Genomic DNA, 22,063 nt, shown 5'->3' on the forward strand with positions numbered 1-22,063 from the left:
TTTGTCAGCACTACTCAATGTTAAGCATCTACGCAAACAGCGTCTTAATTGCATCGATTATAGAGAAAGAAGAAGATATATGTGATTTTAAGTTATCTCTGAAATTAAACTAAAAATATCTGTTTGTGTAATAAATCAAAAGTTGGCTTAAAGTCAGAAATAAGCCAGAAACTGAAAAGTCAGAAGTTAGTTTGAGGCACTTTTTTCGGTGACTAATTTGTTTTCAACTTTTTTTTTGATAAAAATTACTTCTAAGTTCTAAGTCATAAATTACTCATAAATTATTTTTATTTTTATTATTAAATTTTTAATAACTCTCATTAATAAGTCAAAATTCCCAAGAAAATATTTTACACTCCCAGCTTATCAGATAAGTCCCATTAAGTCATAAGCCATAAGCTTAGCCAAACATACTCTGAATCACTTTCTTCATAATCTGAAAGTTGAATATTTGTACAAATGTTGTCATGACAAGGATCAATTTTCTATATATACATGATGAGTTCGGGGGTGGGGGTATCAACTTGAAATGATAACCCCTGCAATGACAGCTCCTCCGAGAGAAGTCCAAACACAAAATTCTCAGGAGACACCAAAGGAGCCCAAGAGGCAGAAAGTGCAAGTTAAGAGAGCAAAAAAATCTGATACGAAGAACAACAAAGGTAACACTTTCGACAAAAGAAAGGATAAGATGCCATTTCTCTCCTTCGTTCCGAGGAAGAAGCTTCCTTTTGTGTCAAGCAATGATGAAGGTAAGGACCATTGTTTGACAGGGAACAAGTCCAGAAGCTTGGAGGATGCACTAAGGGGAACATTGGGTTATCAAGCTGTTTTTATGCCAGCACCTGGTCATAACCCATTTAGGCCAGCAGGAGGAGCTCCACCACTTTCCAGTTATCCTTCTCGGTCTTCTCAGTCTGAGTCAATGAAGTCTTCTGCATGAGCCAGAGGGAGCCCAAGGATAAGTACAAAAAAAAAATCAAATCAAGAATAGTTAAGGTGATCCGGTGAAACTTGCACATGATTCAACTATATGATGTCTTATGAACTAGAATAGCTTTTCTCATTGTCTTTCATGAACTATTTCTGTTGTCTTTTGTGATATCCATGGTGAACCAGTTCACAATGATAACCTTTATGATAAACTTTATGTCCAAGCTAAACTTTTGTCAAAATGCTAGCCTATATTATCCGGTATAATCAATGCTAGGAGTACAGTTTAAACTTTATTACTACATTCATTACATACTTTTACTGCAAAACAACCACAATTCATTCATTACATACCTCAACTACAAACCACAGTTCATTAATTTCATTTAATTCAACTGCAAACCGACCAATACATGACATTAACTGCTTATACTTTATACTCCTCAGCACATCACAATCCACAACCATTACAAACAAAACCACAACTACAGTACAGAAAATCACCATGTGCTGCTTCTCCTTCTTCTTCATGGACTTTCTAGCAATTTCTTCCTCTGCAACTTCAACTCAGCTCAGTTTTAAGTTTTAACTTTAACCTTCCATTGTACTCGGATCAATCTACATTAAAAAAATCACACCACTCTTCAATAAAAATAAAAAGTATGACCATTATACACATTGTCTTCAAGAGAACAAAATATTGACAATTTAAGAACTCTAATACCTTCGATATTGAGCAACAGTGGAACTGCCTACCAAAATTCTTCATTGTTCATGCAGTTCATATTTTTGCCCTCCCAGAGTCACAAATTCATGCATCGAATCCGTAGAAAATGAGATGGACAAGTCTGGCATATGATTTCTGGTTTACACCTATATACAAGATGTTAGCAAGATGAACTAAAAAGTGCTTGATAGATGAAGACGTAATTGAGATTAGAGCTCGAGAACATTATGTGTATAGATACGTACATACATATATCTGGTAACTAAAATAAACCTAACACCTTGTCATTTTTCTTTATTTAGATGGACCATATTAAGATCCTGATAACATTTCAAGACTTTTGAAATATGGCCCTGGCTTTGGTGAACACTTCGACATTCGACCCATTCTTCCGACTACAAACTTACATATTTGAAGTCACTTCATGTATAAAACTAAACAACTCTTGAGTTTTCAAATTTCTAGCACCCAGGGAAACAGGTAAATTTCATTTCATCAGGTGAACTATAAGTAGATTAAACAAGGAAAACATCCTTACTTGAAAGGTTGCTATGAAGGCAACCTGCTTGATTATCAGGTGCAATCAACATAGTGTTATTTGCCTGCTAATTTACTTGTTTAACCCTTTAAGAGCCCACTAATCAAATTAATGTATGTAGATTTGTCCAGTGTAATGCCCTTCTGTGACAATTCTCCAAAACTTTGAAATGCATCCTTGTATTCTCCCTTACTGCATAGATCATTAATGTGTTCTGAATAAGCAACGGAACTTGAATCCAATTCATTCTGAGTTTCACAAGTAACATCTTGCTCTTTATCTAATGGATGAGACTTGTCAGATGACTCATCTATCACAATCATTTTAGAAATCAAATCCTCTGCTTCTTTCATCCTCCCTGCATCAGTAAGTGCCGATATGATAGCATTATATGTGTACTTATCCGGACCTAGCTTCTTTTCACACATTTCAGTAACTAGGCCTAAAGCATCATCAGTTCTCCCTGCCTTGCATAGAGCTGTTATCAATGTGTTGTATGTCACTGCATCTAACTGCTTTTCTTTTGAGATCCAAGTGTTAAAAAGTCTAAGGGCTTTCTCCAACATATCTTCTCTACAAAGCCCCTGTAGTAGAATATTAGATGTATATATATCAGGTTTGAAACAATTCTCAACCATCCGGTTATGAAATCGAAATGCTTTCTCAACATTCCCCTCGTTGCAGTATCCATTTATGATAGTGTTGTAAGTTGTTTCATTAGGGAAAAACCCATCCTCGAGAAGTTCATTAAGCTTGATAATTGCTTGTTCAGTTTTTCCTGATTTGCAGAGTCCTCCGATGATAGAGTTATATGTTATAAGACTCGGTCTGATATCTTTGCTCTTCATCTCGTCCCAAAGTTTTAAGGCGATATCAAACTTTTCATCCCTGAAATAACCCACAATCAGAGTGCCATAGCTGACCTCATCAACAGTATAACCTTGACCTGTAGCACTTGTCAATAATTCATAAGCCTCAGAGAGCTTCTGGTCCCTGCACAGAGCATGAAGAACTGTGTTTATGGAAAACTTATCCATCTTGAAACCTTTTTCCCTCATTTCAGTCATCAGCTTTAAAGCTTCTCCCAGATTTCCAGCTTTACAATACCCATTTATCAAAGTATTGTAAGTAAAAGGATCAGGTCCAAATCCATTCGCTTCCATCTCTTTAATAACATCACCAACGGCATCCATCATCCCTTCCTTACAATGCCACTTTATAATTATATTGTGAGTAACTGCATTCTTCTTTATCCCCTTCTCCTTCATTTCATCAATCAATTTCATAGCCTCTTCCCTATGTTTCCATTGCAAGCATCCATTGATTAAAGTGTTATAAGTGACCACATCAGGCATCAATTTAAAAGCCCCCATCTCAATTCGAAGCCTTAATCCCTCATCAATCCTCCCTTCACTACACAAGCCGTCAATCAAAGTATTATAAGTCCAAAGATCAGGCGGGACACCATTCAAACTCATCAACTCAATAACCTTCGCAGCATCCGATAACCACCCCATCTTACAATACCCACGAACCAATATATTATATGTATTCCTACTAGGCAGCAACCCTTTACTTTTCATATCCGATAACAAATCTCTAGCTTCACCCAACCTATTCTTCTTACACAAAGCATCCAACAAGGTATTATACGTGACACTATCCGGCAAACAATTATACTCCCCCATACTCTTCAACACCTCCATCGCCTCATCAAACTTATTCCTCAAACAAAACCCATTAATCAAAATATTAAACGTGGACGTATTCAAATAAACACCAAGCCTAATGGCATCCCCAAAAATCCCAGTACACACATCCATAGAATCCCCATCATCCACTTTATTAACCAAACAACAGAGAAGCGTATTGCACGTCAGCAAATTGGGCCGAAACTTGAGCCTAGTCATTCTATCAAACACCTGGTGTGCGAGAACCGGAAACCCGCATTGCACATAGGCCCCAACAGCCGTATCAAGAAGGGCTTTCGTGGGGCGAGGCAATGCGGGATCCTTGTGCATTAGCTTGGCATAAAGATGATGTTTGGTATCCTGCGAAATGTAGTCGACAAGGAGGCGTTTGGCGTCGGAGAACTTGTTGTGGCTGAAGAGGGGAGGGAGGAGGGTGAGGAGGAAAGAGGTTCTGGTGGGAGGGGAGAGGTGGGGGGCGTTGTTGAGGGTGAATTTGTACAAGGAGAGGAGAGTGTTGGGGCGAGAAGAGAGGGTTTTGGAGGAGAGGAGTGAGAGGATGATGGGTGGGGTGAGGTGAGGGATGAATTGGGAGAGTGATTCATGGGGGTTTGAGATGGCTTTTGAGGTTAGTGTCGCTGTTATGTTCCTCATCAATTCGGTTTCTGATGATGACAATTTCATTTTGGGGTTTAGAGATGGAGGAAACACACGAACAAGGGTTTAACAGATTATTTACATGTACAATGTTGTGTGTCTGCTCTATGCATACATAACTTTCGTTTCCACCTAAATTTGTGTCCTAACGGAAAGTGTTTTTAGAGCATCTCCGGTGGCTCGACTTTTAGGTTTAAATTTAAAAAGTAAGTGAAAAAAAATTGTTTAAACAAATTCTTACTTACTCTTTAAATTATTAATGAGTGGGGGCTGTTATACAGCCACCGTTGGATAGGGAACCACCAGATATGGGCCGTTGGATGACAAAGACTCCCCACAATGAAACATTGCGGGTACTCAAGACCCCGCAATGTTTCATTGCGGGTACTCAAGACCCCGCAATGTTTCATTGCGGGTACTCAAGTCCCTGCAATGAAACATTGCGGGTACTTCAGTCCCTGCAATGTTTCATTGTGGGGAACTCTGAAACATTTTACTTCCCTAAACTATCCTTCCACTACTTTAGTTTTAGTTAACATTTTTACTTTCATTTTAAATTTTAAATTATTTTTATTCATTTTAAATATACGATTATCTTCATTAATTCAAGATATATATATATATATATATATATATATTAAAATTTAAATTTAAATTTAAATATTATTATTCAAAATAATTATATCACTAGAATGTATAATAATATTAAATTATTTGTATATCACAAATATTTTAAAATATTTAATTGTTTATAATTTTAAATTACAAAATTATTTTTTCTTAATATTTTTTAAAAATTTTAATTATTTTATATGTTATATTTGTTTAAAATTTTAATTTTAATTATTATACTAATACATTATATCACCCCGCAACGAAATTATTTGTAGACTTGCGGCTATCCCATCTCCCATCCCCGCAATGAAACATTGCGGGTACTAATACTCCCCGCAATGTTTCATGGCGGGTACCAATACACCCCGCAATGTTTCATTGCACAGAACTTTTACTCCCCGCAATGAAACATTGCGGGGGGATCGTAATTAATGTTTTTACCTACCAATAACAACAAAATTACTCTATCACCTTCTCTCATTTCATTTTTTGAATTTAATTTATTATTTGTTGTTTGATTTTTTTTTATTATTAATATAATACATTATGTTTTTGTTTGATATTATTTTATTATGATTTGAAATCATTTGAATTTTTAAAAACTTAAATAAAATATTAATTAAATTTTATGTTTTTTGTTTTGAAATTATTTTATTATAATTCAAAATCATTTGATTTATTATTAAAATAAATTATATTATTAATTAAAGTATGTTTTTAATTGAGTTTTTAATTTTTTGGTATTGTTTTATTATTATTCGAAATCATATGAATTATTATTAAAATTAAAGTATATTATTAATTATATTATATAATTAATTTAATTTCTTTTTATGAAATTGTTTTATTTATTCGAAATCATTTGAGCTAATATTAAAATTAAAAAATATTTTATTATTTATTTTATTAATTAAATTAAATTATTTTGTTATTAATATAAAATTGAATTTTTATAACCATAATTTTTAAATAAATATATAGAAAAATAACATTCTTCTTCATAATGTCAAATTAATAAGAAATAAAATTAAGTTAAATTACCAATTTCAATATACAATAAAATTTATTTATTATTTATCATTCACAATGTCGTAGAACCGGAAAGTGCAGTGTTCGAATCGTGAGCTATGTGCCTTGGAGTATAACATACTCTCCGCAATGATTCATTGCGGGGTATCTTTTAAAAAGTAAACTACCCGCAATGACTCATGCCGGGTGCCTTTTAAAACAACTACCCTATCCACCTCACTCAGCCACCTTTCAAATGATAATATAACACCCCACAATAATTCATTGCGGGGTACATAATCCCCACAATGTTTCATTGCGGGTATGAAATTTAGGTAAACTATCCCCGCTATGCTTCATTGCGGGGAAGATAATATTATTTATTTTATTCCAAATATTTGAAAAAGTTCAATAAATTGTAAGAATTTATTCAACTTGAGCTAGAGAATATTAATATATGTGTTCTTATTAATATTTAAATAATTTAAGTGACATATAATAATAATTTAGATATTTTTCTTTGATTTGTATTTGTTCGAGTATATTTGAAAAAACTACTTGTACATACGAGAATTGGAAAAAGTTAATAATTTGTCAAAAATTATACTAATTATATGCGTTCTTACTAATATTCAACCAATTTAAGTGATGTTTATTCATAATTTCGATATTTATCTTTGATTTGAATATGTTCGAGTACATTTGAAAACACTATCAGTACCAAAGAGAATTGGAAAAAGTGAATAATTTGTAATAAAATAATTCAACTTTAACTACAAAAAGTTAATTAACCTTAAAAGAGCATGTTAGCTACATAGTTCAAACATGTGTTCGATATATTTAGGAAACAAGCAGTAGTATTCAAATAAATAAAATTATTAGTATAACAAAATGACATAAAATAGTTAATAAGATAAAAATATATAGAAATTAGATAGAAAATTATTCATATATTGTACTAAGAAAAATCAAAATTTACTCTTATTTCTAACCTTAACAATATATATATATATTTTTTTTTGACAAACTTTAACAATATTTTTAGTTTAATTTAAAAATGTTAAATGATAACAATTTAATATAACAAACTCTACAAGGCATATGATATGTGAAGGAAGGGGTAAAAGGGTCCAGGGAATAAAATGAGACTCCCTGCAATGAAATATTGTGGGGACTTGTATACCCGCAATGATTCATTGCGGGGTCTTTCATACCCGCAATGTTTCATTGCGGGGTTGCAATGTTTCATTGCAGGGAGCCTTTTTTTTAGCCGTAGGATCACAAAATGGAGGGACGTGATCTGGTGGCTGGAAACCGGACCCTATCCACCGGTGGCTGTGGACCGGTTTCCTTAATGAGTAAATCACACTTTGCACCATTATCTTTGGGTCATTTTGCGATTTAGTCTCACTGTTTAACACTTTGCAGGCACTCATAAGTTTTTAATCTGTAACGATTTGCACTCACTTAACACTTTCCATCCAAATTACAGTTAAGTCTAACGAGATGGAGGAGCAGTTTGGGAAAAATCTGCATGGGGTTTAATTAAATGCAGGTTTAACGGAAAAAGTCTATTTTAATGAAAAATAAAATAAATAGTAAAACATATTTTATAAAATAACAAATAAATATTATAAATCACTGCCAAGGATTATAAGAATTTTATAAAATATATTTTAATATTTATTTTATTTTGAATATAGAGATATGTAAGAAAAATATATGTTTTTTCATAACTCAATAAGAGTTTTCCAGAAACTACATTTAAAGCCATATCTGGGGTTTCTGTTAGTGCTAATGTTTCTGCAGCTCGAACTGGAAACCGGTGTGCATTGTTCGCTACTAATGCCCTAGAGCCTGCTGCTTCATTTGAAAGCACCTCTTCATTTGCTGCAATTCCCTTGCAACGAATGCAACGTGTGCCACGTTTAAGAATTTTATAAAATATATTTTAATATTTATTTTATTTTGAATATAGATATATGTAAAAATAATATGTGTTTTTTTCGTTAAAATAGACTTTGAACATTTAATAATTTTATTTGGTTATATATTTTTTTTTGAATATATGTATTTAATAGATATTAAATATAGGGATATGTAAGAATACATATCTCTATATTCAAAATAAAATAAATATTGAAATATATTTTATAAAATTCTTATAATCCTTGATAGTGATTTATAATATTTATTTGTTATTTTATAAAATATGTTTTACTATTTATTTTATTTTTTGTTAAAATAGACTTTTTTTTTCGTTAAACCTGCATTTAATTAAACCCCATGCTGATTTTTCCCAAACTGCTCCTCCCTCCCGTTAGACTTAACGGTGGTTTGGATGGAAAGTGTTAAGTGGGTGCAAAGCGTTACAAATTAAAAACTTATGAGTGCAACCTGCAAAGTTTTAAATAATGAGACCAAATCGCAAAGCGAACCAAAGACATTGGTGCAAAGTGTGATTTACTCATTATTAATATATTAAAAGATTCTTTCTGTCCTCACTTTTTAATCTCTCTCCTCTCTTTTTGAAGAATTCTAAAACACTCTTAACTATAAATAATTTTTAAATAAATTTTTAAGATCTAAATCTGAATATATGTTCTTTACATCGTTATGTGTATTTAAAAATAATTTGAAAATATAATACATGAACACAACATTTTTTCCTGCGCAGTTCTGCTGTAGAATCTTAATTATCACTACTAGAAATAAAGTTAAGGGCTGTAAGAATTCTTAGATTAAGGTTTCTGAGCATGATCCATATAATGGGGCCGTTTGGGTAAATTTAAAAAAGTGATTATTAGCTTGAAGTAAAGAAGTTGATTAGAAGTGAGAAGTAAATAAGTTAATAAAGTGTTTGGAAAAAAAGTAGAATCTTTAAGAGAAAAGCTAGCATTCTCAAGTTCTTAAAAGTGCTATACTTATTTACACAAACGGGTCAAGAAAAGTAGATACCAGAAGCACAAGTTGCTTCAGATAAATAAACATGCCGAATATATTCTCTTTCTCTGATTATTTTATTTTTGTACTCTTATAATTACAAACTATATTTAATAATAAAAATTTAAATAAAGATTGAATATAAAGAATATCTTTAAAAATAAGCACACTTTAAACTACTAAAAATTAATATTTTTATAATATATTTAAGAGAAAGCTAAAAGTCTACGAAGATATTCTTATATTTTATGTGTAAGGCATATCTTTCATGTTATCGCACAAAATTTGTTGGATTACATGGACCATCTCAAGGAGTAAAATCGGGTTAATAGGCTAAGACATCAGTGAACTAATCCAAAACTTGTAATTGGGTTATCAAACTCAAAAACTTTCACTCGACTAATTGAACTAATATAAACTTGCAATTTACTGGCTGAACTAATATAAACTTGCAATCAGATAATTGAACTGATCCTCAACTTGTAATTGGGTAATTAAAGTCAAAAAAGTATAAAATTATAACATATTATCATTTTATATACATTTATTTACTCAATTAAAATTAATTTCTTTAGTATTTAATATAAAAAATAACAATTGAAATCAACTATGTACTTATCAAAATCATAAAAAATAACTATGTTACAATTATATTATAATATTTGAGATAAAATTGTTAGATTGAAAGAGATTGAGATAGGAGAGAGATCGATGGAGGATGGAGATTGAGAGAGATTGGGAGAGAACAGAGAGGAGAGAGATTGAGGCTATGTTTGACATTGTTGTTGCATACAACAGATTTATAATTATAGCGAAAGCTGATTTTCAGCTTTCCAAGTGGTTGTTATAAAATTTCAATATTAAAACTCATTGAAAACATTATTTTTGATATTAGAATTCAAAATATGTAAGTATCAAAAAAATTGAAAAAGAAGAAAGAGAAGAGCGGTTGATATTGAGAAAGGAGATAAATTGAGAGAGACGAGAGTGATCAGGAGTGATTGCAAGTTTATTTTGTTGTGTACCGCATATGAAAGTTTATTATCATTTCAGTGTCTAGTTACAAGTTTTTATAAATTTATTAATGTAAATGCAAGTTGGGATTGAGTTGAGTTTTATAAGTTGCAAGTTTAGTTTTTATTTTGTTATTTATGTTAATGACCGTTACCTAAATGAAAGTTTTATTTTCTTGAATTATGTAAATGCAAGCTTTTTAAGTTCAGTAATCCAATTGCAAGTTTTGGGTCAGTTCAACACTAAAATCTTTTTTTGACTTTTATGCATCATGCAAGATACTAAAACAAACGGATATATAGTTACAATTTAATATGAAAAAAGTTATTTACCAATATTAAACTCACATATCCTTGATTTCTTGGTATAGTGATTATAGCTTCTTCTTTTCTCTATATATTCTATATATTTGTACAAAATATAATATTATTCTATTTTATTATAACATATATGATACTATTAAAATGGGAAATTTCTTTCCTAGATACCCACTCTTTTTAATACTAATATAAAATTTTAACTTAACCATCAAAGATCTTATTATTTTCATTTTCTGATGCAGTGATAATTATGACCCCTTTCATCATTTTCTATATTTATTTTATATTTTAAACAAAATATAATATTATTTTATTTTGGCCCTGTTTGGAAATTAGCGGTTAGCTGTAGCGGTTTGAATTAGCTGTTTTGACTAGCTTATTTAATTAGCTGTTTTGACTAGCTGATCCAATTAGCGGTTTGTATAAAAGTGTTTGGTAAATAACTGTTAGCTGATAGCTACTTAGATACACAAAATGACAATTAAGGACACTGAAATATAATAGAATTAAATAATAATCATTCATTTTTCTAATGCATGAATATTGATACCAACTCTAAAATTTTATGTGAAACTCAATTTTTTATTTTAAAATAATCCCAGAATATTCTTTAAAAACTTTCTCATTTTGCACGTATGCATTTTGATTAATTTTTTTAGTGCCAATGACTGCTTGAGAACAATTTGAACCTGCATTGTTTCTTACTTTAGCCACCCATTTCGCAGGCTCCCAAACTATATGCCATTTTATACATTTAATCATATTCGAAGATGACTACTGAATTTTGTAAGCTCTCTTTAATCAATATTGCAACTAAAAGGCTCACATAAAAAAAGAGAAAAAAATTAAAAAATATAAAAAGAAATGACAAGAAGAATTCACTGAAGCTTGAGATGAAATTAAGTAATCATATTACATAACATAATTTAATACAAGATGCACAGTACTAATAGAGCCACACCAGTACAGGAAAAATCAATTAGGAGCGGAAGTGTTAGTAGGGTTTAGTTGATAGGAGGATAAAATAGTAATTTTGTTATTTTGTCCCAAACCTCTAATTGAAAAAGCTCCTCAAACTAGCTTTTTCAAAATTAGCGGATTAGGACCAAACCACTATTTCAATAAGCTTACAACCAAACACTCTCATTAGAAGATTTATACGGTCAAACCTCTAATTTGAGACAAATCTTTAACTTTTTACCAATCCTCTAACTTCCAAACAGGCTTTTATTATTATAAGATATAAGACACTGTTAAAATAATGAATTGTTTTTTAGATACAGAACAATATTTATAAAACAAAATATTACACACAATTACTTGCTCTCAAATCAAGCAAATTTCCTAGCATCTTTACAAATATTGAATATCTAAAAATATGTGTTCATTAAATTTGTATGTTTGATCAAACATACGGTTTAACAAATAATAGAGCTGAAACCTCCGCATTAACTTTTGAAATATATGTTGAAAAAGAAGTTTTTCTTATTCTTTTTTGATAATTAGTAAATTACACACACTCTGTGTCAAAGCACGCTCTTGTCTTTGAGATTTTGACATGATTGGAGAAATTTATGTATTCAGTTAACAGCCAAGCGTCTTCTGTCTTGGCAATTGAAAAAGACACAGGGAGGAGAGAAATTGTTCAAGTATATATACAGTACACCAAATGGAACAGTGAATACAGACATTGCCTGCAGAGTGTGTAGCTTAGGAACATAAGCAGTTTGTCAGATGATTAATAAACTAGATAGCTTTATTTACGTCCAGCGACTTGCTTTGAGCAACTGACTGTAACTGAGTTTGGGTTTAACTTCTGGATCAAGTGGAAGCAGTACTCACACCATCTCTGAAGATTATATTAGCGACATTAGGAGGAATCCATCCCGCATTCTGGCCATCCATCTTCGCTGGAACCCATATGGCATTCTTTCCATCCATATGCATACGACTGTCTTCCTGCGATATGAGCTTCTGGTCCTTCTTCACTTTTGAACCTCCCACTTTGTTTCCTACAATAAACCCTAGCTTCATGGCAGTGAAGAGGCCCAAAGCAATAAGTAGTGGCCTCACAGCCCAGTGAAAATCCTCAAGATGCTGATACTTTTTCACCATGCCTGGACAATTTTTAAAAGAAACAACTTCTACTTCAGCTGGATCAGCCAAAAAATTACTGCTCTCATCTCCAAATGACAATCTACCAGGAAACTTTACAACTAAGCACCCATTTGGTAGAATTTGACAAATTCTCCCCGTGACCCACTCGGCCCCTCTTTTTTGAGGCCATTCAAATCGGGGGCTATAAACATTTGACTTCACCCTTACAAACTGACCAACACAATAGGTTTCTGCCATCTCAAGGTCCGAATAACTACCTTTCCACAAAGTATTAACCCCGATTAAACCAACACCTACAGCTCCATCACGATGGACGAAATGGAGGATGCCCACCGGTGAGTGCTTCTTGTCTACGTTCTTTAGGCGCACCCAATCTCCAGCGGCCAAACCATATGTCACACGCTCCAGTGTAGATGCATGAACTCTTACAGGGTCATGGATAGCATGTACCCTGACTAAAACAAACCCCCTCCGATCAGTGTCACGCTCCAAACCCACAATAGACCCTTCCGGGACATCCATGTTCTCAGGCTTGCAAGAGTTTGATAGCTTTCTAGAACGCACCATATCACCCACTTGAAGATAATCTTTTGAAAGGAACCACTCAGTGTAACCTGAAGTAGCTGATCTGTCTAAGATTGCATTACTGCCGAGACCAATCCCTCTTTCATCGGAAGATATTGCATTCTGCGAGCTGCAATTTATAAAGCTTTTAGCACAATTACTTAACATAACAGATTAATTTATATACCTTGTAGCATACAATGTAGTAATAAGGACATACATATATGGTGTGAAACTATGTCCTACAGAGTACAGCCAACAAGGTTATGCTTATATATAAAACAACTTTTAATTATTGTTCTATATCTCTCATTTTTGCTCAACCATTAAACTCCTCTAGGTCAGCCTTGACACCCACCTAGTAACGAGGCAAGCAGTAAAAGCAGAGCACACAAAAAACTCTATTTAGCAGAAGAATAACACTTGTATTGGTGACAGCTTAGTAGAATACCGCTTATATACAACGTAATTTGTTCATTTTACACTAGGAATGTGTCCCTATGAGTTAATACTGTTGTCTACAAATATCTTCACATTTTTGTAGGAATACAAAACATATTTCATAGGACCAAGCTTATTTAAAATAATTTGTTGAATAAAATGTTACAAGATGATTATAAAAAGCTCATGCTTCTAGAGCCTTTCACATGGTTATCCAAAATACTCCGAGGGAGTTCCAGGACTCCCTGTTAAGTTCTGCAACAAGAAAAAAACATGGACACCCATAATCACAATTAACTCTCAGGCGCGCTCATAGATTCAGACACCCATCCTGCCATCCATCTTGGGCTGAAAATGCCTGATGTCTGACATATTACTCTCATTCAATTCATATTTGGTATGCCCAGATCTATGGCTCTACATATAGTAAATAGTTTTAACTGACAATCCTTTTCAACATAACGAATAAACCTTCTTCCATTTTGTTTTTGCTTTTTTTTTTTAAAATATTAAGTAAAACTTCCTCCATGAGCTTACATTCAACTATATGCTTTACCAAAATTTCTAATTCATGTTTTAATCACACTTACAAGTTTTAACCCCACTTTTTCTAAACTATGGGATGAGTAGTCATTAAGGGGGGAAAAAAATTCATCTACCATCCTACCATAACACTTTTCCATTCCATGTAATACCTCTGGGCAGGGACGGAGCTAGACTTTTGAAGTAGTGGGGTCAAAATATAACAGAGGAAAAGAAAAGAAGAGGGTCAAAAAATTTGGTATAAAAACAACAAGAAGAAATCGAAGCTGTACCTCCTTGGTTAACATAGAACACCTCAACCATGGGGGCAAATAAACAATTTGGTGAGAATGATAGTAGAAATATATATATCTTTTATGAGGGTCAGTGGGTACCTCCACTGCCCCCCTTCTAAATCCGTCCCGGCATGTGGGCATAAATCATAAATTACTTATGGACATAAATTAACTAATACTATTATTTGTTGTTACTTATTATTTTCTCCCCACTGGATAGCATGGGTAGGTTGGCAATTCCGGGTAACAGGTCTTACCCGATCCATTTTTTGGGTCAACCCGATCCAGAAATGGGTTGAAAATTTTAACCCGAACCCGACCTGTTCAGTACCCGATCAACTCGAAATGACTCGAGTCAACCCGAAATTTAATTAAAATTAATTAATTTTGTTATATAAAATTGTATTTTATTATAATATATTAAAATAATAATAATAATAATTTAATGAGATTATAAGTGGATAAATTTGTTTTAATATATAAATACGAAAAATGTATGCAATTGTCTAATATAGATATATATTATATATAATATATTATATACATGAATATTTCGGGTCGGGGTCGGGTACGGGTCAATGCGAACTTGACCCGAGTTTTTCAGGTAAAAAATTACACAACCCGAACCTGGCTCAAAGTATAAAAACCCAAGCCTCATTCGAATTTTTCAAGTCAGCGTTCGTGTCGGGTTTCGAGTAGTGTCGGATTTTGCCACCCCTGAGCATGGGTGGGGGATTGTAAAAAATCTCTTCAACTTTAATGATGAAGATCTAAGTTACCTAGATGCAAGGGGTACTATGTGGCAGAGTAAAAAACTAGTATCTTGTATATACTGATTAATTCATACATACATTGTTGTATATACACATACGACTTGAGGATGAAGAAGACATTGTCGAGGATCCGAATCATATAGTGAAGATGATGATTTTGTGGATATGGATGATGAAGAAGAAGAAAAATGGACCAACTAATTCAAATTGTTCTACTTTGGATCTATATGATGATGAATTTGGTTGCTTTATCAATTTAAAGTCTTCTTATCTATAAAATAACTATATTCTACATTATATATCATTTATATATGTATATTTATTTGTCTTTGATATATCCCCGCATTGCGCGGCTCCAAAGGGGCCTTTGCGCTTTTTATCTGAATATTGCGTTTAATAATACTGATCTATACTACAACTGCTGCTTTAAAAAGCATGTTATGGCACATTTTACTAATATAATTCAAGTACAAATAGTGCTTTAAATACATAATCTGATTCCACATATTCCACCCATATCTTCTTTTAGTAACAGTTTATCTCAACATCGACACATTAATAACCTTGTGGTTGGTTCCAACACTTCACCTCGAAGCTCATGGATCTTCTCACAGTAATGGATTTCGTAATCATATCTTATTAAAGTGTGTATAGTATAAGATCGAATGTAGTAATTATGCAGTTAAAGAAATTTTAATTTTACTGGGGCCCCAGTCCATGACCATAATTTAATTGGATAAAACCGCTAAATAGCAGGGAGCCTGAAATGAAGAAAATGGAACAAGTATTAGGAACGTACCTTTTGAAAGCATTTAATATATCTGACATTAATGGACGGCTCCTGAAGTCATACTCAAAACAGCCAAGGATAACATTCTCCAGCTCTGAAGGAAGACCTTCAGGTATGAACGGCTTTTCTTGCTTTTCAACTACAGTCTTGTATATGTTATCAATAGACATACCACACCAAGGCTGTGTACCAGTCAGCATCTCAACAATGCTGCAAGCAAATCCCCAAGAGTCTGTCTCATAGGATATTGGACCTCTTGTACCTGGTTCCCATTGTTCAGGAGCCATATAGTTTGGTGTTCCAAGCCTACGAGTCAGATCTGAACTCGGCAATGGAATCCCCATAAGTACATATGCAATTCCCAAATCCCCCAAAATTGATTGGTTATTTTCATTCAAAAGGAAATTGCAGGGTTTAAGGTTCAGGACCATAATCTCTTTCGAATGCATTTCCCTAATTCCCTGAGCCAGATCAATTCCATGCCTACAGATATCAATATTAAGATGGAAAATACAATTTCAATATTAAATTTCAAAAAAATAAATTCAAATGCAATAGAAAGACCATAAAACGTATATCCACACAGACAGAATATAAACACCACCTCAGAACATCAGGCAATGAGAGCTTCCCCCCTTTAAGGCGAGCCATCTTGTCACCAACGGATCCCTCATAGAATTTCATAACTATACATATCTAGAAAAAGGATAGAAACTTTAGTAGAGACTAGAGAGTACAAAAAGTTGGACTACAGTCCAACAGTAAAAGCTGATGAAGGAAATTTACATACCTTGCCACTTATAATTGAAGTGCCATACATCCAACAAACACCCTTTAGTCCTCTACTCTTGAAAAATAACTCAGCCAGCTTATCTAATACTGTTCTAATGCTATCTTCCTTAACATGATGTAACATCTTCACAGCCACTTCATGATACTCTTCGTAATCTTCAGCTGTCTGATGAAGAGTTGCTAACCAAACATCACCAAATGGACCTCTTCCGAGTCTATGTCTAAGTTTTATAGTTGAAGGATCAATTAGAGGACTACACTGAGCTTGGGATGCTACTTTAAAATCACCATAAACAATCTCAAAGTCCTCAGAAGGAGCAGGTGATTGATTGAAAGCTACTTGTCCAGCCATACTACATGTTAGACCATGATCAGTTCTTATGAAAAAGACGCATTAATAAACAAGAAACAAAGAAAAATGCAGTTGCAAATACATCAGCAAAGATTCAACAAAGCTGTCTCCTGCTTAATTGTTGTAAAATTATAATCATAATCCACTTAATAAAGTGCATCACAAAAAGCTTGGTTACAAGTTTTTTTGCTGCATACCACTTTTGCCCAGTTCTGCCATACCGGCAATGTTTGACTACAGGTTAATTAATGAAAGAGATTCTAAGACTTCCTTCACACTCTAGTTTATTCTACTAAAGGTAGAAGACGCTAAATCAGGGGGGACAAGAAAGAATATCACTGATACTATATTTCAACTAAATCAAGATGACGGGTATGTAAAGAGTGATTTTCATAAAACAAAGACCAAAAGGGTCATTGATAACAGTTCTCCCTTCTGATTCTAAAATAGAGCTACAATTTTATGAGAATACTTATTTAGGAAAATTTTCAGCTAAATATGCTTGTCTAGTGTGTAATGTGTAATAGTATATAAGCTTGTCTCATAGTAAGTAATATACTATATGTTTTTACTATCAGATTCTAATCAAACACATAGTTAACTTATATTAAAAAAAAGTTAGATTACAGGCCGGTATATTAAGATTGAGTTCTCATTCTTTTTTATTTAACTGATTAGACTTTTACATCAGTCTTCATTATTACTATCTTAAATTGATCACTGGTCGATAATTTTAATACTCCCTCCGTTTCAGATTACATGTCCACTTTCAAAAAATCACATAGTTTAAGAAAAGTGGATTTTGAGAAAAAAGAGGTACATCAAGTCATTAATTGAACCTAATATGTGGTATAGGGTTGGTCTTGGAAATATAAATTTGAAATATGTGAAGGAGAGTTGATTTTGGAAATATAGATTTACATTGAAAGTTGAAGTGAACAAGAATTTTGAAACAAATATTTTTTTCTAAAGTGGACATGTATTTTGAAACAGAGGGAGTAGGAATAATAACTGACAACAATTAATGAAATTCATATGATCATGTTTTCTTTGGTTGTCTTTTGCCAGTTTGATGGTAATCTTGTAGTTTTATTAATGTTTTCATTTAATGTTCTATATCATAATTACAAGCAATAAATAAGTAGTTAATTGCAGATTAATCTACCAGCAAACTTTTTAGGATCTCCAGAATACAGAGATATAAATCCTGCTTTCTTTATTTATAACAAAACTGCTAAAATATTTTAAAAATTATAATAATACAAACACAACATTCTATTCCTATCTCTCACTACAACATTTTTATATACCGTCCAAGACTTCATATTGTCCATGAGACTGTACAACGGTTAACAGTAAGCATGTACGAACATCTTTATATTCCATATAAAAGTAGCTGCTCAACATATATTATTGGACATATACAAAATTAACATTCAACCACTTTGCGCAACTTGCACTTAACAAGAGAATAAATTAATCACAGAAGACAATTGATAACATTTTAACCAACAAACTACAGAGAAAACTCTATAAACCAGTGGTATCCGGACCTGAGAATTTTATTAAGGTTACAACTATCCCCTTATCTATTGAACCATGAACATAATTAACTAATCGAGATTATTTATTTGTCAATTATTACTTTATCGGGTTATACCTAACAATCAAGACATATTTGTGAACAAATTCCTCAGCAATGACAGTATACTGCAATCACGACGAATTTACATTTCCCAATACATAAAAATTATTCACCAGATTCTACGGCGAAACTGAAATGACAGACTTAATATACCCAGCACAAAATCTAAAAATAACTCAACAATATATAAGTATTAAACAAAAACTTTTAATGAATTAGAGATTGGGCAATACTTACAGATAGATGAAGAATCAGAGATTGCAATAGAGCTAAATACAATTCAACGATCCAATCGAAGTTTCGACAAATTAGGAGGATTTAAACGAGGACAGCTACAAATTTCAGCATATAAACTTGTCAAACTGAAGGAAAAACACTATGAGCTCGATATATATTTGTACAAAGGTTGGTGGGAGAGAGAGAGAGGCGTGTTGGAGGAAGTCCTAAGAGAGAGAAATATTAATAATATCTTATCACAGAGTGAAAGGGGATTACGGATAATAATATGCAAGCAGCTAAGAATGACTGAACATATCAGTCTGAGGAATCTTTAGTTAGTTAAAGTGTTTGTTTCCTGAGAGTATATTCTAACTAGACAAATCCATTGCTTCTTAGAACTATAAGTAGCTTCTGAAAGAGTGACAAAAAAAAATTCTAATAAATCACCAATGTCCATAAATGTTGAATAGCTCCTATGGCATCTAATTTTGACTGGTGGAATTATGACTGAGGGTGCACAATTTGGCGCCTAGAAAATTACATTGATTGTTTTTAATATTATTCCTTCAACATATTGTGAGTAAATGATTAAAATATTTTTCTACCAATTTAAAAACTCAAGTGTGTAATGTGTAATAGTATATATGCTTGTCTCATAGTAAGTAATACACTATATGTTTTTACTATCAGATTCTAGTCAAACACATAGTTTACTTATATTAAAAAGAGTTAGATTACAGGCCTGTATATTAAGATTGAGTTCTCACTCTTTTTTATTTAATTGATTAGATTTTCACATCATTCTTCATTATTACTTGCTTACATTGATTACTGGTCGATAATTTTAATAGGAATAATGACTCACTACAATTAATGAACTTCATATAAATATATAATCATGTTTTCTTTGCTTGTCTTTTGCCAGTTTGCTGGTAATCTTGTGGTTTTATTAATGTTTTCTTTTCATGTTCTATATCATAATTTACAAGCAATAAATAACTAGTTAATTGCAGATTAATCTACCAGAAAACTTTTTAGGATCTCCAGAATACAGAGATATAAATCCTGCTTTCTTTATTTATAACAAAACTGCTAAAATATTTTTAAAATTAAAATAATACAAACAGAAAATTCTATTCCTATCTCCCACTACAACATTTTTATATACCGTCCAAGACTTCATATTGTCCATTAGACTGTACAACGGTTAACAGTAAGCATGTACGAACATCTTTATATTCCAAATAAAAGTAGCTGCTCAACATATATTATTGGACATATACAAAATTTACATTCAACCACTTTGCGCAACTTGCACTTAACAAGAGAATAAATTAATCACAGAAGACAATTGATAACATTTCAACCCACAAACTAAGGTGAAAACTCTATAAACCAGTGGTATCAGGACCTGAGAATTTTATTAAGGTTACAACTATCCCCTTATCTATTGAACCATGAACATAATTAACTAATCGAGATTATTTATTTGTCAATTATTACTTTATCGGGTTCTACCTTACAATCAAGACATATTTGTGAACAAATTCCTCAGCAATGACAGTATACTGCAATCACGACGAATTTACATTTCCCAATACATAAAAATTATTCACCAGATTCTACGGCGAAATTAAAATGACAGACTTAATATACCTACCACAAAATCTAAAAATAACTCAATAATATATAAGTATCAAACAAAAACTTTTAATGGATTAGAGATTGGGCAATACTTACAGATAGATGAAGAATCAGAGATTGCAATAGAGCTAAATACAATTCAACGATCGAATCGAAGTTTCGACAAATTAGGAGGATTTAAACGAGGACAACTCCAAATTTCAGCATATAAACTTGTCAAACTGAAGGAAAAACACTACGAGCTTGATATATATTTGTACAAAGGTTGGGGAGAGAGAGGCGTGTTGGAGGAAGTCCTAAGAGAGAGAAATAGTAATAGTGTAGAGAGAGAGTAGTGCAGAGAAAATAGGGAGTTGAGGGAGAAACAGGAGCTACTGTATCAAACACGCACGCTAACATTATTGGACATTTTGCAATACGTATACGGTAGTAGTTTCATCATTAATTTAAGGGTTTGTTTTGGGGTTTGTTTTGGGTGCGCACTATCACGTGCTAATCGCTAAAATTTTTGATTTTAGATCATTTTGATTGGTGTGGTAGATGTATTTGCTAAGATCCATCATTATTAAGAATTAGGAACCAATCAAAATGATAAACACAAAAAATTCCACACTTAGCATGTGCACATCATAGAAAAACCGTTAATTTAATCTCGTTAAGACTGTTAGAGCAAGTGCAATAGGTTACTTATATGAGCTCCTAAACTCACATTTAGGTAATGAACGGAAAAAAAAAACACTCCAACACTTTCTTAGTGGTTACTAACACTTTCTTAGTTGAAACGGTTCATTTTTTTTAATTTTTTTGTTTTATATTTCAGTTGATTTAATCAAATATTTTTTTAAAAAATAATTTCATTATTTGTAAATCAAAGAAGTCAAAAAAAAAAAAAAAAAAAAATCAAGACAAGACATACCACTCAGCCAGCCCTTAGACCGCGAATCATTCACGATTCGCCAATTGATCCATGATTCGCGAATCAATTCTGATTCGCGAATCACGAATCATTCGCGAATCACGAATCATTCGCGAATCGTGAATGATCCATGTCTTTTCTCGGAGTTTAGTTCGTGTTCAGTTATCTTAAATTACCATATTTATTAATTAAAATAAAATAAACTAAAAGCGGACGGTAATTCATATAAATTTTATTAATTAAAAAAATATTTTACAATTAATTTGAGAGGACTCCTCTCTAAAAAAATGGAACAAACCGCATCGATACCTAAAAATTAAAACTACACTAGACAAATTTTAAAATTCTAAATTAATCTAATTCATTCATTAACCGAGGATTCCAAAGAAGTATCCATTGTCATCCATGGATCGTCTTCGCCGTCCGAGTCATCTTCTTTAAGTCCTTGTCTTTTTTCGGCTTGATCCCAATCTTCTTTACAAACACAAATTTTTACCACGTCCAGCGCAAGACTTGTTCTCTTTTCATCCAACACTCTTCAACCTACA

At 32.5% G+C, this 22,063-nt stretch overlaps 2 protein-coding genes across 3 annotated transcripts; both read right to left on the minus strand.

Moving 5' to 3' along the window:
- Nucleotides 1–2,269: 2,269 nt before the first annotated feature.
- LOC108202828 (pentatricopeptide repeat-containing protein At2g16880) lies at nt 2,270–4,723 on the minus strand. Its single transcript, XM_017371425.2, has one exon. The coding sequence runs from the start codon at nt 4,568–4,570 to the stop codon at nt 2,279–2,281; it is 2,292 nt and encodes a 763-aa protein (XP_017226914.1). The 5' UTR covers nt 4,571–4,723; the 3' UTR covers nt 2,270–2,278.
- Nucleotides 4,724–12,002: 7,279 nt separating this feature from the next.
- Nucleotides 12,003–21,020, minus strand: LOC108204962 (protein KINASE OF THE OUTER CHLOROPLAST MEMBRANE 1). Of its 2 annotated transcripts, none has more exons than XM_017374670.2 (5): nt 20,696–21,020; nt 16,738–17,092; nt 16,552–16,643; nt 15,957–16,430; nt 12,003–13,255 (listed from the first exon to the last, which is right to left on the minus strand). In XM_017374670.2, the coding sequence occupies exons 2-5, from the start codon at nt 17,089–17,091 to the stop codon at nt 12,265–12,267; spliced, it is 1,911 nt and encodes a 636-aa protein (XP_017230159.1). In that variant the 5' UTR covers nt 17,092; nt 20,696–21,020; the 3' UTR covers nt 12,003–12,264. The 2 variants fall into 2 exon arrangements, with proteins under 2 accessions (XP_017230159.1, XP_063949360.1); XM_064093290.1 differs by lacking the exon at nt 20,696–21,020 and adding an exon at nt 18,974–19,114 and having other exon boundaries at nt 12,077–13,255.
- Between the last annotated feature and the right edge of the window lie 1,043 nt (nt 21,021–22,063).

The sequence above is a fragment of the Daucus carota genome, chromosome 1 (genome assembly GCF_001625215.2).
Source record: "Daucus carota subsp. sativus chromosome 1, DH1 v3.0, whole genome shotgun sequence".
Lineage (NCBI taxonomy): Eukaryota > Viridiplantae > Streptophyta > Magnoliopsida > Apiales > Apiaceae > Daucus > Daucus carota.